The sequence below is a fragment of the Parasteatoda tepidariorum genome, chromosome 5, assembly GCF_043381705.1.
Source record: "Parasteatoda tepidariorum isolate YZ-2023 chromosome 5, CAS_Ptep_4.0, whole genome shotgun sequence".
NCBI lineage: Eukaryota > Metazoa > Arthropoda > Arachnida > Araneae > Theridiidae > Parasteatoda > Parasteatoda tepidariorum.
The window spans coordinates 55,928,694-55,950,194 of record NC_092208.1 but is presented as its reverse complement, the minus strand read 5'-3'; the positions used below and the strand labels follow the sequence as shown (position 1 = coordinate 55,950,194).

Here is a 21,501-nt window from a genome sequence, read left to right as displayed (position 1 = left end):
AATATAATGGACGTATAAGAAAATTAAGAAAAACAATAAGTTTCATTTATTGCGCATAAGCTGCAAGTAAGTAGAACTCATAAAATAAGTTCCGAATTAAGTAAGTAAGAATTCTTTTATAAAGAATTCTTTTTTTAAGGAATTCTATCATTTTTTTCGGAGGTTTTTTTCCCCCAGTTTTTGTTATTTTTATTATTAATTTTCTTTTTCCCCCTTTTTTCTTTGATCTGTATTTTTCCTTTGTTTTATCTTCACTTTGAACTATTTTATGAGTTCTATTTACTTGCAGCTTATGCGCAATAAATGAAACTTATTGCTTTTCATAATTTTCTTAATTGAACAATTTCTGCTCCAGAATATTATACTAATAATTTTCTAGGGGAATCTCAATTTTGGGATTTTTTTTTATTAAATCTTATAAGAAAGATTGTCCTCAGTAAATTTATATGTTAGAAAAACTTAAGATTTGGAAATAGTTTGCTTTTTTATAATAATCATTAAAAAATAAAAGATGTATTTATTTTTGAAAATAATAAATGCTATTTTAAAGTTTTACAATCTTAAGGATCTAAATATACTTTGTTAAATTACTCATAAGTTATTTATTATTATTACTTTTTAACTATTTAGCTAAATTATTTTGTTTTTATCATTTTAATATTATTGCTTCGTTTATTTGTAAATAATTGCAGTTCTTATGATCAGATTATTTCCACTTAGAATTTAAATGTATATCATACGATTCTGAAAGAATTCTTTAGAATCTATTTTAAAATAAAAATTTTATGAATGTGGCAATAAAATTATAATTTCCTTATTTGTCACTTTCCTGTCATGATATAACATATTTTTATCTGTTTCATATTCGTTTCCTTATTAAAATGAAGGATTCCTTATTTTACTTTTCTTATTTTCAAATATGCGATTAAATCTAATATTTTATTGCATATTAGAAAATAATAAATCATACGCTTAAATACGGTTTATTCTTTTGATATTTAAAATAGTTACGATGAATAAAGATTTAAAATTAAAAGAAAAAATTCTTATTAAATCATTTTCCATTATGAATACACATAATATTGCTTAAAGAAAAGCATCAAACAGTCCTCCTACATGTTCATTTTATTGAGTTAACAACGTGAAAAATAACATTGATTTATTCTAATAAAAAGTCAAAAATTTACCTCTTAAAAATATTTAAGATTAAATTAGGTAAAGCAAAAATGTTATACATTGCTCAAAAATATGAACTATATATTATAGTTTTCTCTTAATACAAATCTGAATACCGCGTTATCTAGTGGTTCGCTACTGAGAGGTACCTACTGAGAGGCCTTGACTCTCGGTGACTATGCCTAACCACGCGCGCTGAAGATTCTTTGTTATTCTTAATAGCCAAGGTTGATGATGCAAGGTAGTGTTGTTGATCGGTAGTTCTATACACAAGCGAGCGTTTCAATTGCTACTCATTTTTTCTTATCTAATAAACAGATATATTTTCGTGTTTTTTATTTGCTTGTTTACATAAAATTGGAAAATTTTCCTTCAATTCAGTTTAAATACCGGTATTTCTATCACTAAAAATTTTTATTTATCACTGGGATCATGAGCTCGTAAGTTGTGTTTTTTCTTAAGATACTATTAAGCTGATATGCAATGTAAGATTGCAATCTATATATCTTTTTTTCAATTTTTATTCTCTCTAATAATTTTCAAAATAAATTTCCCTTTTAGTTGAATGTGTAAAGCTATTCTAAGTAAGTCAATACTTGGGCCGATAATTTAAACGGGCGCATTGATTTAAAGCAATGTTTGTTTTTATGAAACATTTAGAAAAATAAATTATAAAAAAGCATTACATGGCTATAGAAAACTCGAATTTTTTTTTAAGAAAAATAATCTTTCAATTCTTTTTATTGTCTGAAGTAAAGATCTTAGTGTTAAACAAAATTTATATTAAAAGGCTGAGATCTTTCAGATTATTAAAGAAAAAAAAATTAATCACAATGTCATTTCATAGCTGTGGGAATTAGAATTGGTGAAGTTTTCTCTTAAATTATGTAAAGATAGCGAAAATAATACCAAAGATAAAGCTCACTGCTTTACATGTAATTCCTTTTTTTTCTTCTTTTTATTATTATGATTAACTGGCCTTATCATAATAATAAAAGGCTAAGTTAATAAAAATTACTTTTTATTTTTAGGAAAACAATAGACCTTTTTTTTCAATGTCACATTTAAAGGTGAATAAAATATCACTCTTTTCTCAAAATCAGGATATCTGTTTTCAAGTTTTTAAATATAACGAACCTCTTCAATGCTGAAAAAATTATCTACTTAGAAAGAAAAGCAGTGATCTCTTTTTGCGAAATTAGTTTGATTGTTGAATAAATTAATTTGATGGTTAGTTGAATTAATAATTAGAAAAGAAATTACTTTCACATTTATTTAGATCCAAAATGTAATAACAATTAATAGTAAGATAAAAACTCTATGAAAATATAATGTAAGTGCATAACTCAAATTCAGCTGGGGTATACACAGATGCGTATCAATAGAAAGAAGCTATGGCAAATCTTGTATTGGTACCCTTCCAAAAATATTTAAATTCTCTTTCTCTTTTTATGCAATACGAAATAAAAGCATTCTTTGAAGTATTTAACCCTTTGGCAATATTGCAAAAAGATAGCATTGTATTTCCTTTTTAAAAAAATAGATTAGTAAATAAATAAAAATTAACTATAACTATAAAATTATATTTTTTCAATTGTAATGCTTTCACGTGTATTCGTAATCATCATTGGTTGGAAATAAAAAGGTCTGTTTTACATTATTTATAGAAGATTCTATTGCGTTTTTTCAATTGTCAATAAAAATTCTAACAATTTGTTTAATTAAGCACAATTATACTTTAAAGTTTTACAAATATAATTTGATAACAAAAATACGCACACAGCAAATGTACCTAGATTAAAGAAGACTGTAACATAGCAGGATGATAACCCAATATTTTCAAAATTATAACTGAATGAAATTGATTTTTTAAAAGATAATCATGCTTAGCGAACATCAAAACAATAAAATCATAGCTACAAAATAAATTCATTAAGGATCACAGTGTAAATAATTACGATTTGTTACGATAATTACAAATAAAATAGCTACAATCGAATTATATATATTGATTAGTTTATTTACTGTTCAATAAAAAGACCGATGCTGTTAATGTAATTAAGTTTTACAAACATTATATAATAACAGATAATAACTAAAATGTACACTTAATTACTCACAAAACTCTGGAACTCTAGGGCAGTGTTTCCCAAAGTGTGGTACGTGTACCCCCAAGGATACGGGAACAGTTTAGTGGAGGTACGCGTTCCCGTGGGAAATATCTTGCAACAAACGAAAATTTCAAAAAATTTTATTTAAAAACAAAGCTAGCCATGAAAATTACGATTACGTATTTTCTATTGGCTATTTTTGTCAGAGCAGTTAATAATTAGTGGTGTCAACAGCCTGTTGCGATTTTTAACTTTTGTGCAATTTTTTATAGTAAAAAATACATTATTTTTTTTTTATTAGTGATACACAGCGTTACGAAAAATTTAGAAAGGGTACACAGAAGTCATAAGTTTGGGAAACACTGCTCTATGGGGTAGCCGCAATCTGAGAAGTAACTCGAGAGCTATTTAAGTGAATTGAAAAAAGAATTTTCCATACAATTATAAAGGCCGCTTTTAATTATAAAATAACTTTTAGTAAATATATATTATTTTATTTAATAATAGTCGTAACAAAAATTTGAATTGTAAGGTATAGATTTTTCACATCGTTTTAAAAGACGGTAATTTATCATGGGAAAATACGAATGATCGAATTGTCTGAGAAATGAAACTTTGAATATCCGATTTTTTTAAAATTCGATTTCTGAGGAATCCGAACTCCGTATTCGAACTGCATGAATATAGACCGGCCTGCATAACAGTTTTTTTTAACAAAATATTTTAAAACAAATCAGAATTAATTAGTTTTAAAAGTTGTTTTTAAGTAAAAAGAGAAATATAATTCGGAATATTTGAGGAAAAGAGGGCTTTTTGTATCTTTATTAAATACGTTATAAGAATGCAGATGCTTCATAATTAAACAAGCTCTAATTTTTCAATATATAAGATACTTATTGTTTTTTTATATTCTTAAAATAAAAATAATTATATATAATAAAAAATTATTGTGATTGCCACTTTATTGATAAGTTTTCAGAGTTATTAAAATGTGGTATTGGTTGGTTATAAACTGCATATTATAACTTAACTTAATATTATTTTGTTACGATTTTTCTTTGATTATAAGAAATAAATATAGTATATAAGTATAATATATAAATAGAGGACACTTTATGAACCCTTTTAAGAGCAGTATAAATTTTTTTTTAAGTAATATGTTATGGTATTATATAAATGTAATGTAAGTGATAAATATTGTAAAAGACTTACTAAATGAAAAAATAGTAATTATTTAATCTATTTTTTTTTAAAAAAAGGAAGAAAATGGTATGATTAGGAAACTTTCTAAAATTAAAAATATTTTTATTGAAATGTATCAAAAAGTTAGTAAAGAGAGTAATAATTATAATTATTAAAAACTAAGCATTATTCTTTAAATTACAATTTTACAATTAAAATTTGGTTTTTGAAGAAATCGTCGTAAATACAACAGCCGAAAAGTAAAAGCTATTACTTATTTATTTTAGTATTTATCGTGAATGTATTCATGAAAATTACAAAATTATATACAATTTGATTTCTGTGTTGCTTAACTTGAAAGCATCAAGAAAGAAAAAGTGTCTTGTAAATGAATGCAATGCAGAAACGTGTAGGAATTGTTATCAGACAGGTCGTCTAAAAAGAGTTGATATGTGGAATGTTTTTTTTTCTTATTTCCCCCCTTTTTTAATGCTGAAGCTAATGTAACAATCAAAGGAGATTTGCTCGCTTTTCGACTTATACAAAAGCACCGGAAATCTCCTCTGGTGACCCTCTTATTATCCCTTACGACGGTGGTCTAAGATTTTGCAAACGAAGTTGTGAAAAACAGTGGGTGGACAAAATTGTTTAACTCTCATCACTTACTTTGTTTTTACGATCAGCGGATCCCTTTTCCTCTTCAATCCCCAAGTTACAAAAAGAGTTCCTCAAGAGACATCGATGTCTTCTTTTCGAGCCCACATGGTAAGATTGAATGTTGTATGCTTTTTTTTTTAATTTTTGCCCTAACTAAAAAAAGAAGGAAAAAAAAACATTTAATAAACTTTTTAAATAAAAAATCGTTGATGTTGATCGATTTTGCGATTCGCCATAGTTGCCATACCCTAGATACGCCACTGCTTATACATAAATCCTATTGTAGAAAGGGAGAAAAAAACTAATTGAATTTGTTTTCAGTTGGTTCTCAGTTCATCAGACCTTTGTGATGAAATTTTAACTCCTTTAACATTCATTTCATCATTACATGCGCCTTAATTATAAAATATGAATTTAAGGAGGATATTTCTGTATTGCTACCTGTAAGCTCGAACTACTATTGCCAAGGCGTAAAAAGGGATTATAAACTTACAAAAATTTTTTAAAAACTAAGTGAAGATTTGGCCAAGGGTTGCTCCTAGTTATAACCTTCAAATTGGTCCCTTTCTGTGATGCTTTTTTTTTACGCTATCATTTTTAGTTTCTCAAGACCACTGTCAATACTTGGCAATTATTTTGGTGTAAAAATAGAAAATATTTTTAATTTTAGCATGACGTTGTGATTTTAACTATGCTACAACTTTAAGAGTTGGTATCTCAAATCTTGCACAATAATTATAGTCACAGCAAAGAAATCAGCAATATTGCTTGTTTTGTAACTTCTACCTTCTTTGAGGGATGTCTTATTGCTCTTTAATTACATTATTTATATTTATCTTTTTTTTACAGTATAAAATTAGCCCCCAAAATTAAATTGAACAATGGAATGGAAATGCCTCTTATCGGTTTAGGCACATGGAAGGTAAATTCAATTCTTATAAAATTTTAAATTTCCCATGCATCTTTAGTTTAACTTCTTTTCTTTTAGTCTAAACCTGGTGAAGTATTTGAAGCCGTGAAGTGTGCCATTCAGTGTGGATATCGGCATATTGATTGTGCTCTTGCATATGAAAATGAGGAAGAAGTTGGAAATGCAATCAAAGAAAAGATTGCTGATAAAACTGTCACTCGACAAGATATCTTTGTGACTACTAAAGTAAGTTCATATGAATAGTTATATATCGAAGTTATGTATAGTTATATCAAATAACAATAAAGAATATTATTATTTTGGTTCTAATTATTAAGGAAAGGTATTTCTTAATAGGTCATTTTAATTCTATAAAACAAATGATAATATTTTCATACAAATACCAAGGCGATTTTTAAACTTGCAAAATTTAAAAATATCTAGAGATTTGTGTGGGGTTGGCTACCTGATGTTCTTTTTTATTTTTTATTTTTCTATTTTTTTTTTTTTTTTGANTTTTTTTTTTTTTTTTTTTTTTTTTTTTTTTTTTTTTTTTTTTTTTTTTTTTTTTTTTTTAGTTATTCGCGGTGGACCTAGACCACAGGACCATTGCCTAAAAATCTCTTGGGTTTTTTCAATTGTTTTGGCGTGGATACAGATAGCAAAATTTTTCTAACATTTTAAGTATGAATGAGTTATTATAAACACAATATAATTCATTATAGAGTAAATATTTAATAATGCTTTCAGCTTATTTGCTAACTGTGGTTATTGAAAAAGCAATAAAATTTCTCACCTGTTTCAGTTTAACAAAGAAAATATGCATATTTATCGAAGATTTCATAGTAAATTGAATTTTAAATAAACAATTATATGAAATGTGAATTAAGAAATTATCTAATTTTTTTCTTCCAAGATCAGTAAACCTTTCATTTTATCCTGTCAAACATTCTTATTTTTTTAGCATCAATCAAAGTTACTTAAGGCATTTTTGAATATAAAACATCTGCCTGCATTTGTTTTAAAAAGTAATTAATTGTTGTTTGTAGGGAAAAAAACTCTTTAACTTCTGCTAACCTCTTCGTTTTGGTTATTAACTAAAACTTTTTCAGTTCGCATGATTTATTTTTAAGGAAACCTTATAAATAAAATTCTTATGTGTAAATATATAATTATCTGACATTTTAACTTTTTTTATGCTTTTTTAATGTTTTCCTCATGTATGTTCTTAAATTTTAGGCATGGAATACATTTCATAGACGAGAAAAAGTTATTGAATCTTGTAAAAGATCATTGAAAGATTTACAGCTTGACTATGTGGATCTCTTCCTCATCCATTGGCCAATCGCTTACAAAGTAATTTTTATTTATCTATCTTTATATTTTATTTAGAAACATTTAAAAGTTAAGGAATCACGTTTATTAAAATTTATTAAATTATCATCGAGCTTAATGTGATAAATATCAAGATTAATTTATGTGTTAGTTATGCTTTAGATGTAATATGAGAAAATTTTACATGTGATAGGTCGAAATTAACAGTTATGTGAGAACAATAAAATTTCGTGTGGACCACCATTAAATAAATTAGGAATGGTTGCCCGGACCAGCTATAAAAGTAAACATATTGTAGGTAGCATTTGCTTCATGGTTTTTCAGTGTTGTGTTATTTTTTTAAGTTATTAGGTCCCTTGGATCATAGTCCAAATTTACTTAATTTCCATCCCTGTATGAATTAAATTAGAACTTTTAAATGAATTGATTCAAATCCATTTAGAAAAACAGCTCGAGAAGAAAATATGTCTCTCTTAATCATTGCAAAAATTATGTCTGTGACAAATGTCAAAAATTATGTCTATGTTCTAATTTAACATGCAGACTTTTTAATACATGAAATGAAGGTCTCTTCTATATTTTATTACTTGGCAATTTTCTAAATTTATAAATAATATATCTTATTTTATTTTTCAATACATTAATTTATTAATTCTTTTTAAGGAAGGAGATGAACTTTTTCCCGAAGATGAGAACAACGAGACGTTAACAGAAAATATTGACTTCATAGAAACGTGGAAGGTTATTTAGTTATTATTATTTACTATTTTATTTTAAACTAGTATTTTAAAACTATTACTCAAAAATGTTATTATTTTTGATACAGTAATTTCAAGTTTTTTACATTATATGAAAGTGGGTGCGTTATGATACATAAGTTATATTAAAATAAAATTAGTGGAGCTATCTTATGTATACATATAGATATATGTACAATATATACAATATATNTTTTTTTTTTTTTTTTTTTTTTTTTTTTTTTTTTTTTTTTTTTTTAAAGTTCTTTGCGGTGGATCTAGACCACAGGACCATTGCCTAAAAATCTCTTGGGTTTTTTCAATTGTTTTGGCATAGATACAGATAGCAAAATTTTTCCAAAATTTTAAGTATGAATGAGTTATTATAAAGACAATATAGAGTAAATATTTAATAATATAGTAATTAATAATATTATAGAGTAAATATTTAATAATGCTTTCAGTTTATTTGCTAACTGTGGTTATTGAAAAAGCAATAAAGCTTCTCACCTGTTTCAGTGCAACAAAGGAAAATATGCTAATATTATGATGTATATTAATCAAAGATTTCATAGTAAATTGAATTTTTGAAATTGAATTTTAAATAAACAATTATATGAAATGTAATTTATGGAATTATCTAATTTTTTTTCTTCCAAGATCAGCAAATCTTTCATTTTAAGGAGATTTTAATTATCCTGTCAAACATTCTTATTTTTTAGCATCAAGCAAAGTTACTTCAGGCATTTTTCAATATAAAACATCTGCCGATTCAATAGCATTTATTTTAAAAAATAATTAATTGTTGTTTGTAGAAAAAAAACTCTTTAACTTCTGTTGACCTCTTCGTTTTGCTTATTAACTAAAACTTTTTCAGTTCGCATGATTTATTTTTAAGGAAGTTTTATAAATAAAATTCTTATGTGTAAATATATAATTATCTGGCATTTTAACTTTTTTTATGCATTTTTAATGTTTTCCTCATGCATGTTCTTAAATTTTAGGCATGGAACACATTTCATAGACGAGAAAAAGTTATTGAATCTTGTAAAAGATCATTGAAAGATTTACAGCTTGACTATGTGGATCTCTTCCTCATCCATTGGCCAATCGCTTACAAAGTAATTTTTATTTATCTATCTTTATATTTTATTTAGAAACATTTTATTACATTATTTTATTACTTGGCAATTTTCTAAATTTATAAATAATATATTTTATTTTATTTTTCAATACATTAATTTATTAATTTTTTTTAAGGAAGGAGATGAACTTTTTCCCGAAGATGAGAACAACGAGACGTTAACAGAAAATATTGACTTCATAGAAACGTGGAAGGTTATTTAGTTATTATTATTTACTATTTTATTTTAAACTAGTATTTTAAAACTATTACTCAAAAATGTTATTATTTTTGATACAGTAATTTCAAGTTTTTTACATTATATGAAAGTGGGTGCGTTATGATACATAAGTTATATTAAAATAAAATTAGTGGAGCTATCTTATGTATACATATAGATATATGTACAATATATACAATATATATGTGTGTGTATGTGTATGTGTATATATGTATATGTACATATGTATGTGTATATGTATGTATATATATGTATATCTATGTATATATCAACGCAGGTTTTGTTTCTCAATTTAAAAACCAACCAATAATAAAATTTCGCATTTTATCTTTTTGAGAAAAAGAGCTTTCCTCAATCATTGATGTTGGAAATATTTTACTTTAACTTCATATGCAAACTCATATCACACTTCATATGATAACTTCTTATGGAACTTCTATTTCACTTTCTGTTATTTTATAAGTTTTTCTATTGTTATTTGTTTACAGTCAAAAAGATAATTTCAATGAATTATAATTTTAGTTTTAAAGACAAGATATATATGGTATTTATATCGTTATTATTTTATTAGACTAGATATATTTGGTATATAATCCCTCCAGGCTGTGTGAATCTTAGATTTTTCAAATCCTATAAGTCTATAGTAACTAATGTCAATTAATGAGATTTTCAAAAATATTTTCCAATCACTCAAAAGTATTTTCATTATTCAGGTTTTATTTGTTGGATGAGCATTTATTCGGAATCCCTTTATCTTTTTTCCTTTTCTTTACTTGAAAATATTACTGCTTTTAGGGTGCTAAGAATTATTCTAAGCACATCATTCAGCCAATATTAATATCTAGTTTATGATATAATTTTTGTTTTTAAAAAGAGGAGGATTATTGAATCACTTTTAAAGTATTATTGACAGTAACATTCAATCAATAAAATGAAATAGTTGCTCTGAAGTGGAAGAGTATAATAGAATTAATTCAATTTTTCTTTCAGATGTACAGACTAAAGTCTTTTTTTTTCTTTCAGATTATGAAAATATCTATATGATTATCAATAAATTATATCTTCTTGTAAACAAAACAAGTTTATTTGCAATTTGGGCAATGTATGAAAGAAATAAGAAGTAATGTAATTAATGAAGTATTGGAAAAAATATTCCGTGTTCTACATAAAATATGTTATTTAAATGCATTTAAATTATGAATATTTGAAGATATTATTCAATTTTAATAGGGTAAACTAACCAGTGAAGGAACACTTAAGCTTCGCTTGCCTCTTAAAAAATCATANTTTTATTTCAAGTACTCTGTCAGATCATAATAATTTAGGAAATTCTTCATTTTATGCTTTCCATTTATGATTATACCATCCATAAATTACTTTCCCTTTGTTACAAATTGACAAACTTCACTATACCCTTTCCCTTGTCAAGCTATATTACAAGCATGTATCAGTTCAGAAACAAGGCACAATGTTAAACATCACATTTCAATTTTTTTTAAAGCTTTAACTGTGTGTTTTATTGAAAGTATAACAAGGATTTTGTTTGTAATTATTTTGAATAAGAAGTTGATAAAAACGTAACATAAAAAATACAAAAATATTTTACCTGCCATGTAATGTCCATTTAACCATAATCTGTCACACATCTTGCTATACGTCCCTCTTGTCACAAACTCTCACAATTTGATGAACCCTCTCCTTCTAAGTGATTCATAGACATCCCTATGTTTTGTGATAAAACTTTTTTATAGGGTATGGAGGAATGCTATGATAAAGGTCTTGTCAAAGCTATTGGTCTGTCCAATTTCAACAGTGAACAGATTCGTAGAGTTCTTGATGTGTGCAAAATCAAGCCAGTTGTTTTGCAAGTAAGTGCTGTGTAGTGTTCTATTTGCTTTATCTATGATCAGATTCAAGTAAACTAAATAACTAGTTGAATAATCACCCTATTTTTAAAATCCTTAAATCATGAGCACTATTATATTCTATTACATTACATCAGCTTGTTTCCTTTGCTTTGCGCCTCCTCTTTTTTCGTACATTTTCTTTTTGCTGTTTACAGGATTGGCAATACAAAATGTATAAAGAATATGATACCATTTTACTATCATATCACTAGTTTTGGTAAAGTATAGTTTAATTATTCAGTAATCATCTGATTATTATTTTAAATATTTATCTTCAAATAATTAGAGCAATTATCAACTTAGTTTTGGTCTGGAAAGTTAATACAAAATGAGGAAAAAAAACTGTGTTAGGTTAGAATGGAAAAAAAATTATTAAAATATATTGTAAGAACTATTTACAATTTTTAAAAAAATATATATGTTACATTTCCACTTTTAAGCATTAAGATTCAATCATAATGCTTATTCAATGTGTTAGCAACATCATCTAAACCACCTTCCCTTAAAAAGGAAGATTTTTTAAAAATTATGCTAGTGAAGATATATTTGAAGACTTAATTGAATAAACAAATCTATTTAGAATAAATTAAGCTCATCAGGAAAAACAAAACTGCTGGTTCGCTATCAACATAACATCAAGAATAATTACAGAGTTCAACAAAAGAACCAACAAGAACAACTCTGGGTTCAGGTTGTCAGTATATATATACAATCCCTAGGGGTCCGAAGCGTCCGGACTCCCCCACCCCCCAGTAATTGGGATGCCAGGGTCCATTATTTTGAGAAAATATTTCTGTTTTGTTTCCATAACTTTTACTTTTTTTTCCCTCTATCTCTCTCTTTTTTTATATAGAGCAACTTATTATATCATACAATTAAAAGAGAATCAGTAATATATATATATAAGAAGATATATTGATTGATAATCATTTGTTGAGCAGAATGTACTTCTTGTATTTAATGTGTAATTTTTATAAAATGTGGCGGTTATCAATGTACAGAATAGTAAATGATTAAAATTTCAAAACAATTGAATTCTGAATTGAATGAAGGTATTTCCTGCCAAATTCGATCCAATTGTCGAACGAGGTCATCAACATCCCGTGCCAGATGCAATCGCCTTCCCATCATATCCCAGACATGCTCGATGGGAGAGTGATCTGGTGATCTGGCAGGCCAAGGAAGAGTTTGACAAGCTTGCAGACAGTTCATAGCAACACGTGCCGTATGTGGTCTGGCATTGTCCTGCTGAAAAACCAACCCAGGGCGCTGCAAAAGAAACGGTAGCAAAACCGGTCTTAAGATGTCGTCGACGTACCGCTGTGCAGTAAGTGTACCTCTAATGACGACCAAAGGGGTCCGGCTGTGAAAGGAAATGGCACCCCAGACCATAATGCCTTGTTGAAGGCCGGTGTGGCGCGCAATAGCGAAGGCAGGATCCCCACTCTGCCCTGTGCGTCTCCAAACACGTCTTCGATTATCGTCAGGACACAGTTCGGAAAGACTATAACGTCGCTAAAGACTATACGTCGCCAGTCGGCATCATTCCAGCTTGATCGAGCGTCGATTTTGCGCGTCTTTTTTTGTTATAGAGTGTATATGGAAATTTATTTATTTAGAAAAATGCAAATTGTTGAATATAAGTATTTCATTTCCCTTTTCTTTTCTTGCAATTTAATTTTTTAAAATACGTACTTTAAAAAATTTATCTTACTATGCATAAATATTTTTTAAGAATAATGACTCTCATCTGTGTTTAAAAAAGATGGCAATTTGGTATTCTTTTGATATTTTTTGTCTGGTTAGTTTTATTGAAAACCACAGTGTCATTGTGATTTGTAAAAAATTCCTGTACTTGTAAATGAAAGTTTTTTTTAATGTTACATTTCTCTGTTAGATTGAATGCCACCCTTATTTGAATCAAAATAAGTTAATTGAGTTCTGTAAAAGTAACGACATTGCTGTTACTGCATACAGCCCTCTAGGATCTCCTGATCGACCATGGTAAGTTATATTGAAAGTTATACAAAAAGGTTTCTTTGTGATTGAATTGAAATTTATTGTTCTTCTCTTTATTGCTGTATTAGAAATTACTTACAATTCTTTAGAATTATTTTTATCGAAAAAATATAAAGCTTTTTCTACTATTCTACATAAAAAAAAATTTTCTTGGTTACTTTCAGCTTGCTTCAATATTTTAAATTTTTATCGATCTAATTCATTACTATTTTGCAAAAGAAATTTGGGCTTGTCAACATTATTGAATTTGTTTTTAGGAATAAACCAGATGAACCTTGTCTATTGGATGATGAGAGAATTAAAAAACTTGCTGAAAAATACAATAAAACTCCCGCTCAAGTAAGTTTAAACTTTCATTTACTAAAGTTAAAATTGGAATGGAATTGGAATTTAAAATTGGAATGAATGCATGAAATTTTAGTAGTAAGTAAAATGTCAAAAAATTATTGTAATAAACGTTATATTAAATACATTGTAAGTAAAAAAATTGTTAACTAGTAAGTTATTATGAGTATTTTCCCCATTTAAATAAGTTATGGTGCCTATATAGTCTAACTATAAAAGCATTTAAAACATGCTTATCCCTTTTATTTTTATGCCTTCTTTTTATTTCAAGTACTCTCTCTAGGTTTTGGTATGAAAATTATTCCAAAATAAAAACCTTAGAAACTTATTATTTTTTGACTGCAAGTGCCACTTATACTATTTAGCTTTATTAAGCTAATTATAATCTTTTGAAATTTTTATCAAGTAACATAAAATTTACAAAATCAGAATGATCAAATTCTCTTTAAATGATTAACTTTAAGTTAGTGTAGTGGTATGAACTAAAATTAGTTTAGGTTTACAATGATTTATGACTCTTAAGCAAAACCTTGATAAATTATTTCATTGAAAAAGAAAACTTCTGTGAGCTTTTTAAGTAAGTAAAGGAGTTAAACTGCATGGCTTACATTAGAAAAATTTGCTTCTTGTGGGGAAAAAAAAAGAAATATTATCATTAGGATTCACGCCAGTATGACAAGGCGAAAATTGTCACCAATTGTTCTACAAATGTCGCTAAAAATCATATGCGTAAGCAACAAATTTGTCGACTTGAAATACGTTTCAAATTTACAAAATAGTAAGGAAAAATAGTTTTTTTTTTACATCAAATACCTTGCAGTTAAAAAAAATTTGTACTAATCTTATTTTTCTACTCGTTGTACGGTGTGGTATTCAAATGGAACAACTGAGATTGTTCGATGCAAAAATTTTTAAATTGAAATGTTGAAATTTCATACTTACAGTGTTGTGCTGTACTTTGGAATTCATGTACTGAAAGTATAATTGTTAGTCAATGAAACAATATTTTCTGCTCGCTTGGAAATGACTTTATTCAAAATTTTGTAATTTTTAGACAATATAGTTGTTAATTCTTACTTTTTCTATTTTCCTTAATGCCCTTTTTAGTCGTGCATTTTAATATCTATGTTGAAACTATTTACTTATATTATTCCAGCTTTTTTAAATTAATTTTAATAAATACTAATCTTCAATCATTATATGGTAATGAAACTAATCACTTGTAAGGTGCTATAAATATTTATTAATAATATTTGATACTTACTTACTTTACTTACTTATCTTCTACGTGCCTTTGGGCACTTAAGGCCTCTAGCATATCCCTCCAACGCCTCCTGTCTCTAGCAATAGATCTTGCTTCCTCCGAGCCAGATATTCCACATTCTCTTAATTCGCCCAAAAACATGCGCTGGACGGTAAGTCTGGGTCTTCCTCTTCTTCTTTTACCATCAGGGGCCCATGTAAGCGCAACAGATGTAATTTTTTCCTTGGGCGTTCTAAGGATATGTCCGAGCCAGCTCCATCTTCGTTTTTTAATTTCATCTTCTATTGTTTTTATTTTAGCTTTCTTTAATAGATTTTTACTTGATACTTTGTAAGGCCAGAAAATTTTAAAAATAAATCTTAAACATTTGTTTTGAAAGGGTTCCAATTTTTGTATTTCGATCTTAGTCTGTTTCCAGGTTTCTGCGCCATATAATAATAACATGACTTATGTAACTGTAAAGTTCGATTTTCCCCCTCTAATTTATCTACCATATTAAAGTTTTGACCCACTAAATGAATATCTAAGTGGTCCTATTAGACCAATAAATTTTCATTGCTAGTGTGAACCCTATATATCATATCTTCCTTTGTCAATATCAAAAAATTAACGTCTGCACAAACTTTTCATTTTCATCCGATTTAAAAAATTCCAAATTGGTTGTAACACTAAAGACTCTTTATTAAGAAGTCTACTATGCATCAAAATAAAATTATTTTGAGAAAAGGATTTTAAAATTCCAACCTTTCAGAAGAAGAAGACTTATGTATTTTATTCTAATTTACAATAACAAACAAATCGTTACCTTTTTTGAAAATTAACTCTGTTTAAAAAACATGTGCATGACATTCTGCTAGCTGTCTACTTAAAGTAAATTTACCATTTAATTTTTTGAAGCAAAACTTTTATTATAAATATTTTAAAACATTTCCTTTAAAATATTTCATGTAAGCATATCAAATTTTATTTATTATTTCAGGTATACTTTATGTATTAAAAATTAAAATATTTTGTTACTCTTTAGATTCTGTTACGATTTAATGTTCAGCGAGAAGTTGTCGTCATCCCTAAGAGTGTTACAGAAGAAAGAATAATAGGCAACTTTAAAGTAAAAATGATATTTTTAACTAATTTTTTTTTTTTTTATAGTTTGAATGTTGTGTCATGTATTTAGTAATAATATTTATGTTTCTTTTATTGTTCTTTTATTAGTCTTAAAAGAATATCTGTGTAAATTATATCAGTTTTTATAGATTACAATTGCAAGCCATATGGAAATATTTAGATAATTGTTTTTTGTTATAAATAAACACAACTCTATCTCTCTTTTTTAATTGAGATTGCTTTCTAATTTTAAGCTTATTTGAATATTATCTAAAAGAATGTGTCTACTCGACAAGTTAATATTGAAAGAGTTTTAAACAATTATAGTATGTCTTATATGTATAGTATGTTAACCCTTCATTTTTTAAATAATTTTGCACAAATAATAAAACTTATAAAATTGCTAATTTCATAAAAAAATTAATTTTAAAGAAATCTTGTACTTATGGTATAAATAATTTTTATGTCACACTAACAATTTTCAAAGAACTCTTATATCATTACTAACAAACCAATATGCAAACAAACCTGTTAAGATTCAATCTGATCTTAAGATTCAAATAATATGCTGAATTTAAGTTTTTTTTTTAAAAATCCTTAATATGCTTATTTAAAAGGCCTGTATTGTTCATCGAGCCACTGAACTTGCGTAGAGCCTGTTTCAATTTACTGAGTTGGATATGTTTATTTTAGGGCATGTATTTAGGGCCAAACTTTCTTTCTCTCCGTTTTTACAATTAAATTTTATAATAATCCGACATAAATAGAAATAATAACGTATGATCTGTTTTTTGAAACACTAAGGATTATCTTCAGACAGATAAGGAATTCTGCCCCTATGTGTTGATTTTGGAACATTTTATTCATTGAAATGTGTCATATCAGGGACCGGCGGGGGAGCAGTGGGCGCTTCAGCTTCCTTGCGAATGAATAAATGAAAAAACACAGCCGCCTTAAAGATTGCAATTTTTCACACAATATTTGAGTAATTAAATTTACAATTAAAAAATTATCGATAATTTATGACTGAATTCTGAAAACAAATGTCACTATTTCAAGCGAGCTTTAAGTTCTCCTGCCTCTCATTTTAAAAAACTAACCACTTTTATTTTTATAATTTGAGTTAATGTATAATCTTATGTGTCATTATATTATTTCGAAGATAGATGTATTTTTCCATACTTCTCTATTCTAACCATGAGCTGTTCCTAATAATTACTTATTTTTAACTTTTTAATTAATTACTTTTTACGGTTTACTTTTTGAAAATATTATTTTTTAGAACTTCGATTTTGCACTTACTCAAGATGAAATGATAAAAGTTGCTAGCTTTACAGAGAAGTTCCGTTATTGCCCTTTGATTTGGTAAGACCTTTAAATATTATACTTCTTTGATTTTTATCAGCACCGGGTGATTTTATAAGATAATTTGATTCCTTTAAAAATGTCTAAAATATAGTCTATTGTAGGAGTGCACCTACCAACCAACAAAGAAATAAGCTTTTTAATTAATTTTACTGAACTTTGAAAAAGTGCCAAGATTATAGCTTAATTTATTGAATACTTGTCTAAAGGTTTCTACTTTTAGAATCCAAACCAGTTTTGTATTAATTTAGATATCAAGCACTTTAATAAAAACAGTTTTGTATTAAGTTATTTCAAATGTTCATTATTTTTGTAGATTTAAACTCAGCAAAAATGCCTTAAATATTATTTACGCTAACATTTTGTTTTCTTCGCATGCAAAAAATTTCAATTAGTTTCTAAAGCTTTATTGACTTTTAATGCTTTGATTTTTTTTTTTTTTTTTTTAGGTTGAAGGATGATTCAAACTATCCTTTTGGCATTGAATATTAAAATGTTTGCTCTGATTGAAATATTTGTTTGTAAAAATAAACCACTACAGCACTGTATAAAAGTATTAATATTTGGTTAACAATAAAAAAATTTGTCATCATGAATATCCAATATATTATGTTCAATTATTACTGTGATGCCACAATAGGCATTACATATTTTCTAGCTTAAAGGGTTGATATCCAAACCGTTGACTATCAAGCCTAGTTTTCGATATGAAGAGAATTGTTTTTCTTGATCCCTTTAAGGGGTTTTTCTTTATTTTTATATTTTGAATTATGGCCATTTTTAATACTTAATAAATCAAATGATTTTATTCATTTACACTATATTACATTAAAATTAAGATGTATCTGTAATGGCCGAAAGTCAAAAATGAGACCTGAACTACCATTCTAAATTTGGAATGACAATCACCGCCACCACAATTACATTTGTATTTAAACTGTAGAAAGAAAAAAAAATTACTACAAATTATTTGCTAAGTACCACGAGTTTTGTTTAATTTTTACAAAATTTACTTAAACAAACTTGACTTCAACATACCAAATTAGGAAGCTCTAATTTCCAATTTTTTATTGACCTCTTATACCAAGGATTTTTTAAAAATTTGAAGAAAAAAAAAGCCTTTTTGTGATTTGAAGAGAAGTTCTTATTTTTTTCATACTTTTGTTGTTTCATAGACATTGTAACTTTGACAACTAAGTTTGATTAGAAACCAAAAACTTTTCAAATTACAAAATATTGGACCAATCAAAATGTGAATAAAATATTTTACTGTAGCATAAAAACAAGAAAAAATTTCACAAATAATTTATTGTACCTGTCTTTTTGATTGAATTTTTCAAAAGAAAGTTGAGGCGATGTTCAATTCAGTACTGTTATCCTTCTGTTCCCTTTTTCCAAATCACAAAGACTTAAACGATTAAATACTCTTCCGTAAAATAAATCTTTAGTAAAGTTTGAACTCAATGTGAAATCTACACAAAAGGTTTTAATGAGTGAGTCATTAACAACTATGAAACTAGAGAAAAAACGAAATCTCTAACAAAGTAAAAGACTCATTCAAATCATACAATTGTACTAATTTAATATATTAATCAGAAAACTTTGTCAATTACAACAATTACTTCCCAAAACAAAGGCTTTAGATCTAAACATTTACTTAAACTTACCACACTAAAAGAAAAATTTAGGACTATCAATATAAACCCATGGTACCATCCTACTACTAAACTGTTGGCTGGATATAATTTTAAAATTAACAAAATTGTTGAATTTTAATTTTGGAAGGATAAAAATTTCCACAAAATAATCTAACTTCGAGAAATAAAAAGTTTTTTAATGTTTAATACTTTTTTTTCTCTTTATCACTAAGGATTTATACTTCAAATTGTTGAAAAACTGAGAAATAGATGTTTGACCATTCATTAGAATTTATTTCATTGTTTGAAATAGAATAACTTTTGAAATATCAACTCCAGAGTTTTTTATCTTAATAATAAAAGGTATAAGCAAAGCATTCCCGCAGAAGCCGTAGTAGGCCGGGAGAGGGTCCTGGAAGTGGAGTCTCAACAATTTCAGTTCCAAAGACATGATTGAGGCAATGTAGTCAGCCTCCAATGTAGCCTCCTTTACTTCCTAAACAAGCTGGTACCCACATATCTGAAGATGGGTAGGCTTTAAGCCACCAAAAGGGGATCCATCCACAGCCCTTCACAATGACAGTTCGGTGCTCTAACCATTGAGCCACCACGGCTCAATAAACATTATTGCAAATAATTAAATCTGCTCCTAATAGCTCTACAATGAAAGCTAGCACTACAGATTTGCATATCTGGCTGTTACTCATATATATTTACGGATACAATAGTCACAGTTAATATATATTGTTAATTTAAACTCTGTTGAATATGTATATTTTAAGTAAGCTTGATTTTCAGTCTAGTTTCGACTGTGGGATCAAGCTTCTCACACTTCTGCACATTTGTAAGAATGTTTAATATCACCTGATTTTCTTAGGTAACAACACGAGAAGAAAAGTTAGTTTACTTAGAAATGTGCATATTTCATTAAATATCTTGATAACATCTTGTCAAAAATAGTTCTATCTCAAATTTAAATTATAAGCTTTTGTTTTTTTTTTCTTTTAAATTTTGTGTGGATTTTGTTTAGTTTGTTTCTTTATTTATCCTCTTTTTCAAACTAGCAAGGGTAGAAATTAGAAGAAAAAAACCTTTTAGTTAACAACTGAATAATGCAACACACTGTGTAATATACAGTAAATAGTGCTGGTCATATATTTTAATAGTTATATAGTAAATAATACTGCAATAAAATATTTTCTTTCGCCTTTGATCTTTAAAATAAGGACATTCTTTTAGAATTGATATATTAGCACCTTACCATCAATAAAAAAATTACAAATCACTTTGTTACATACTCTGCATATTTTCAAGAAAAGTTAATAATCGTTAAATTTCAAAATTAAGTTGTTTCAGTCACCATTTAGTTATAAAATCAGTTTATATGATTAGGATACATTTTGAAAAACTACCAAATCCAAAAGCTTACTTATTTAAAATATTGTATAAAACAGTAAATGTTAAAATTAATTGGGAATAATTTTGCATATATATAATGCATAATTTAGTAATCTCAATGTGCATGTTAAGTAATATGCCGTTCCTCTTTCACTTTTGGATTTATCAGCTGTTGAATCATTCATATTACCAAGAAAAAAAGTTTTATACTCTAAAAAGTTTTTTCTTCGTTTAATTAGAAACTCAAAAACAAACTAGACTGTTCATGATTTTTAAGCATAACCTATTTTATAACATGTTTTGGATAAAAATTGTTTTATTAATAAATATGTTTTGAACTTATAATACTTAAATAAATTTATTTGATATTCATTTAATTTACAATAATTTTTGCAGATAAACAAAGTAGAGAAAATGAACTTCGACTATTCAATCACTTCAATTAAAAATAACACATATATAAACCTTCATAACAAAACAAAAAAACAAAAAAAATGAATTTTTAACTAATGCAGCAAACATTTAAGAAAATTTTTGCTGCATCAGCTATTGATAGTTTAAAACAATATGTGAAAAAAAAACATAAATAAAGCTGATTTTCAAAATTCATTTACCAAAAAAATTTAAAGCCCAAAGTTTAAAAAATCGACAAAATTAAAAAAATGCACTTTTTTAATATTTAAAAATAGTGTTCGCTTCTAAAGAAAAAATGCTTAACATAGCATATGCTTAAGAAAGTATACAATAAAAAAACATTTATTAGCAATTGTGTTACAATAATTAACACACACATACATACATAATAACTTCCCTCGTTTTAATGGGTGATTTTTCTTGAATATTTAAAATGATTAATAAAATTTGGACTTAATTATTGATTCATTAAATTTTATCTACAATGATTATGACTGAACAAATACACAAGACCTGATTATCAAGTAGCAAATTTACGCTTATTTTAATCGTAATTTCACTACCATTTTAAACATT

General features: G+C 26.7%; 1 protein-coding gene across 1 annotated transcript; it reads left to right on the top strand.

Annotated features, from left to right (window-relative positions):
• The first annotated feature begins 1,476 nt into the window (after positions 1–1,476).
• On the top strand, positions 1,477–18,072 carry LOC107455825 (aldo-keto reductase family 1 member B1). Its single transcript, XM_043044390.2, has 11 exons — positions 1,477–1,616; positions 5,976–6,048; positions 6,115–6,282; positions 9,113–9,229; positions 9,369–9,446; positions 11,224–11,340; positions 13,277–13,383; positions 13,656–13,737; positions 16,032–16,115; positions 17,394–17,476; positions 17,926–18,072. Exons 1-11 carry the CDS (start codon positions 1,609–1,611, stop codon positions 17,966–17,968), a joined length of 960 nt encoding a protein of 319 aa, XP_042900324.1. The 5' UTR covers positions 1,477–1,608; the 3' UTR covers positions 17,969–18,072.
• Positions 18,073–21,501: the final 3,429 nt, after the last annotated feature.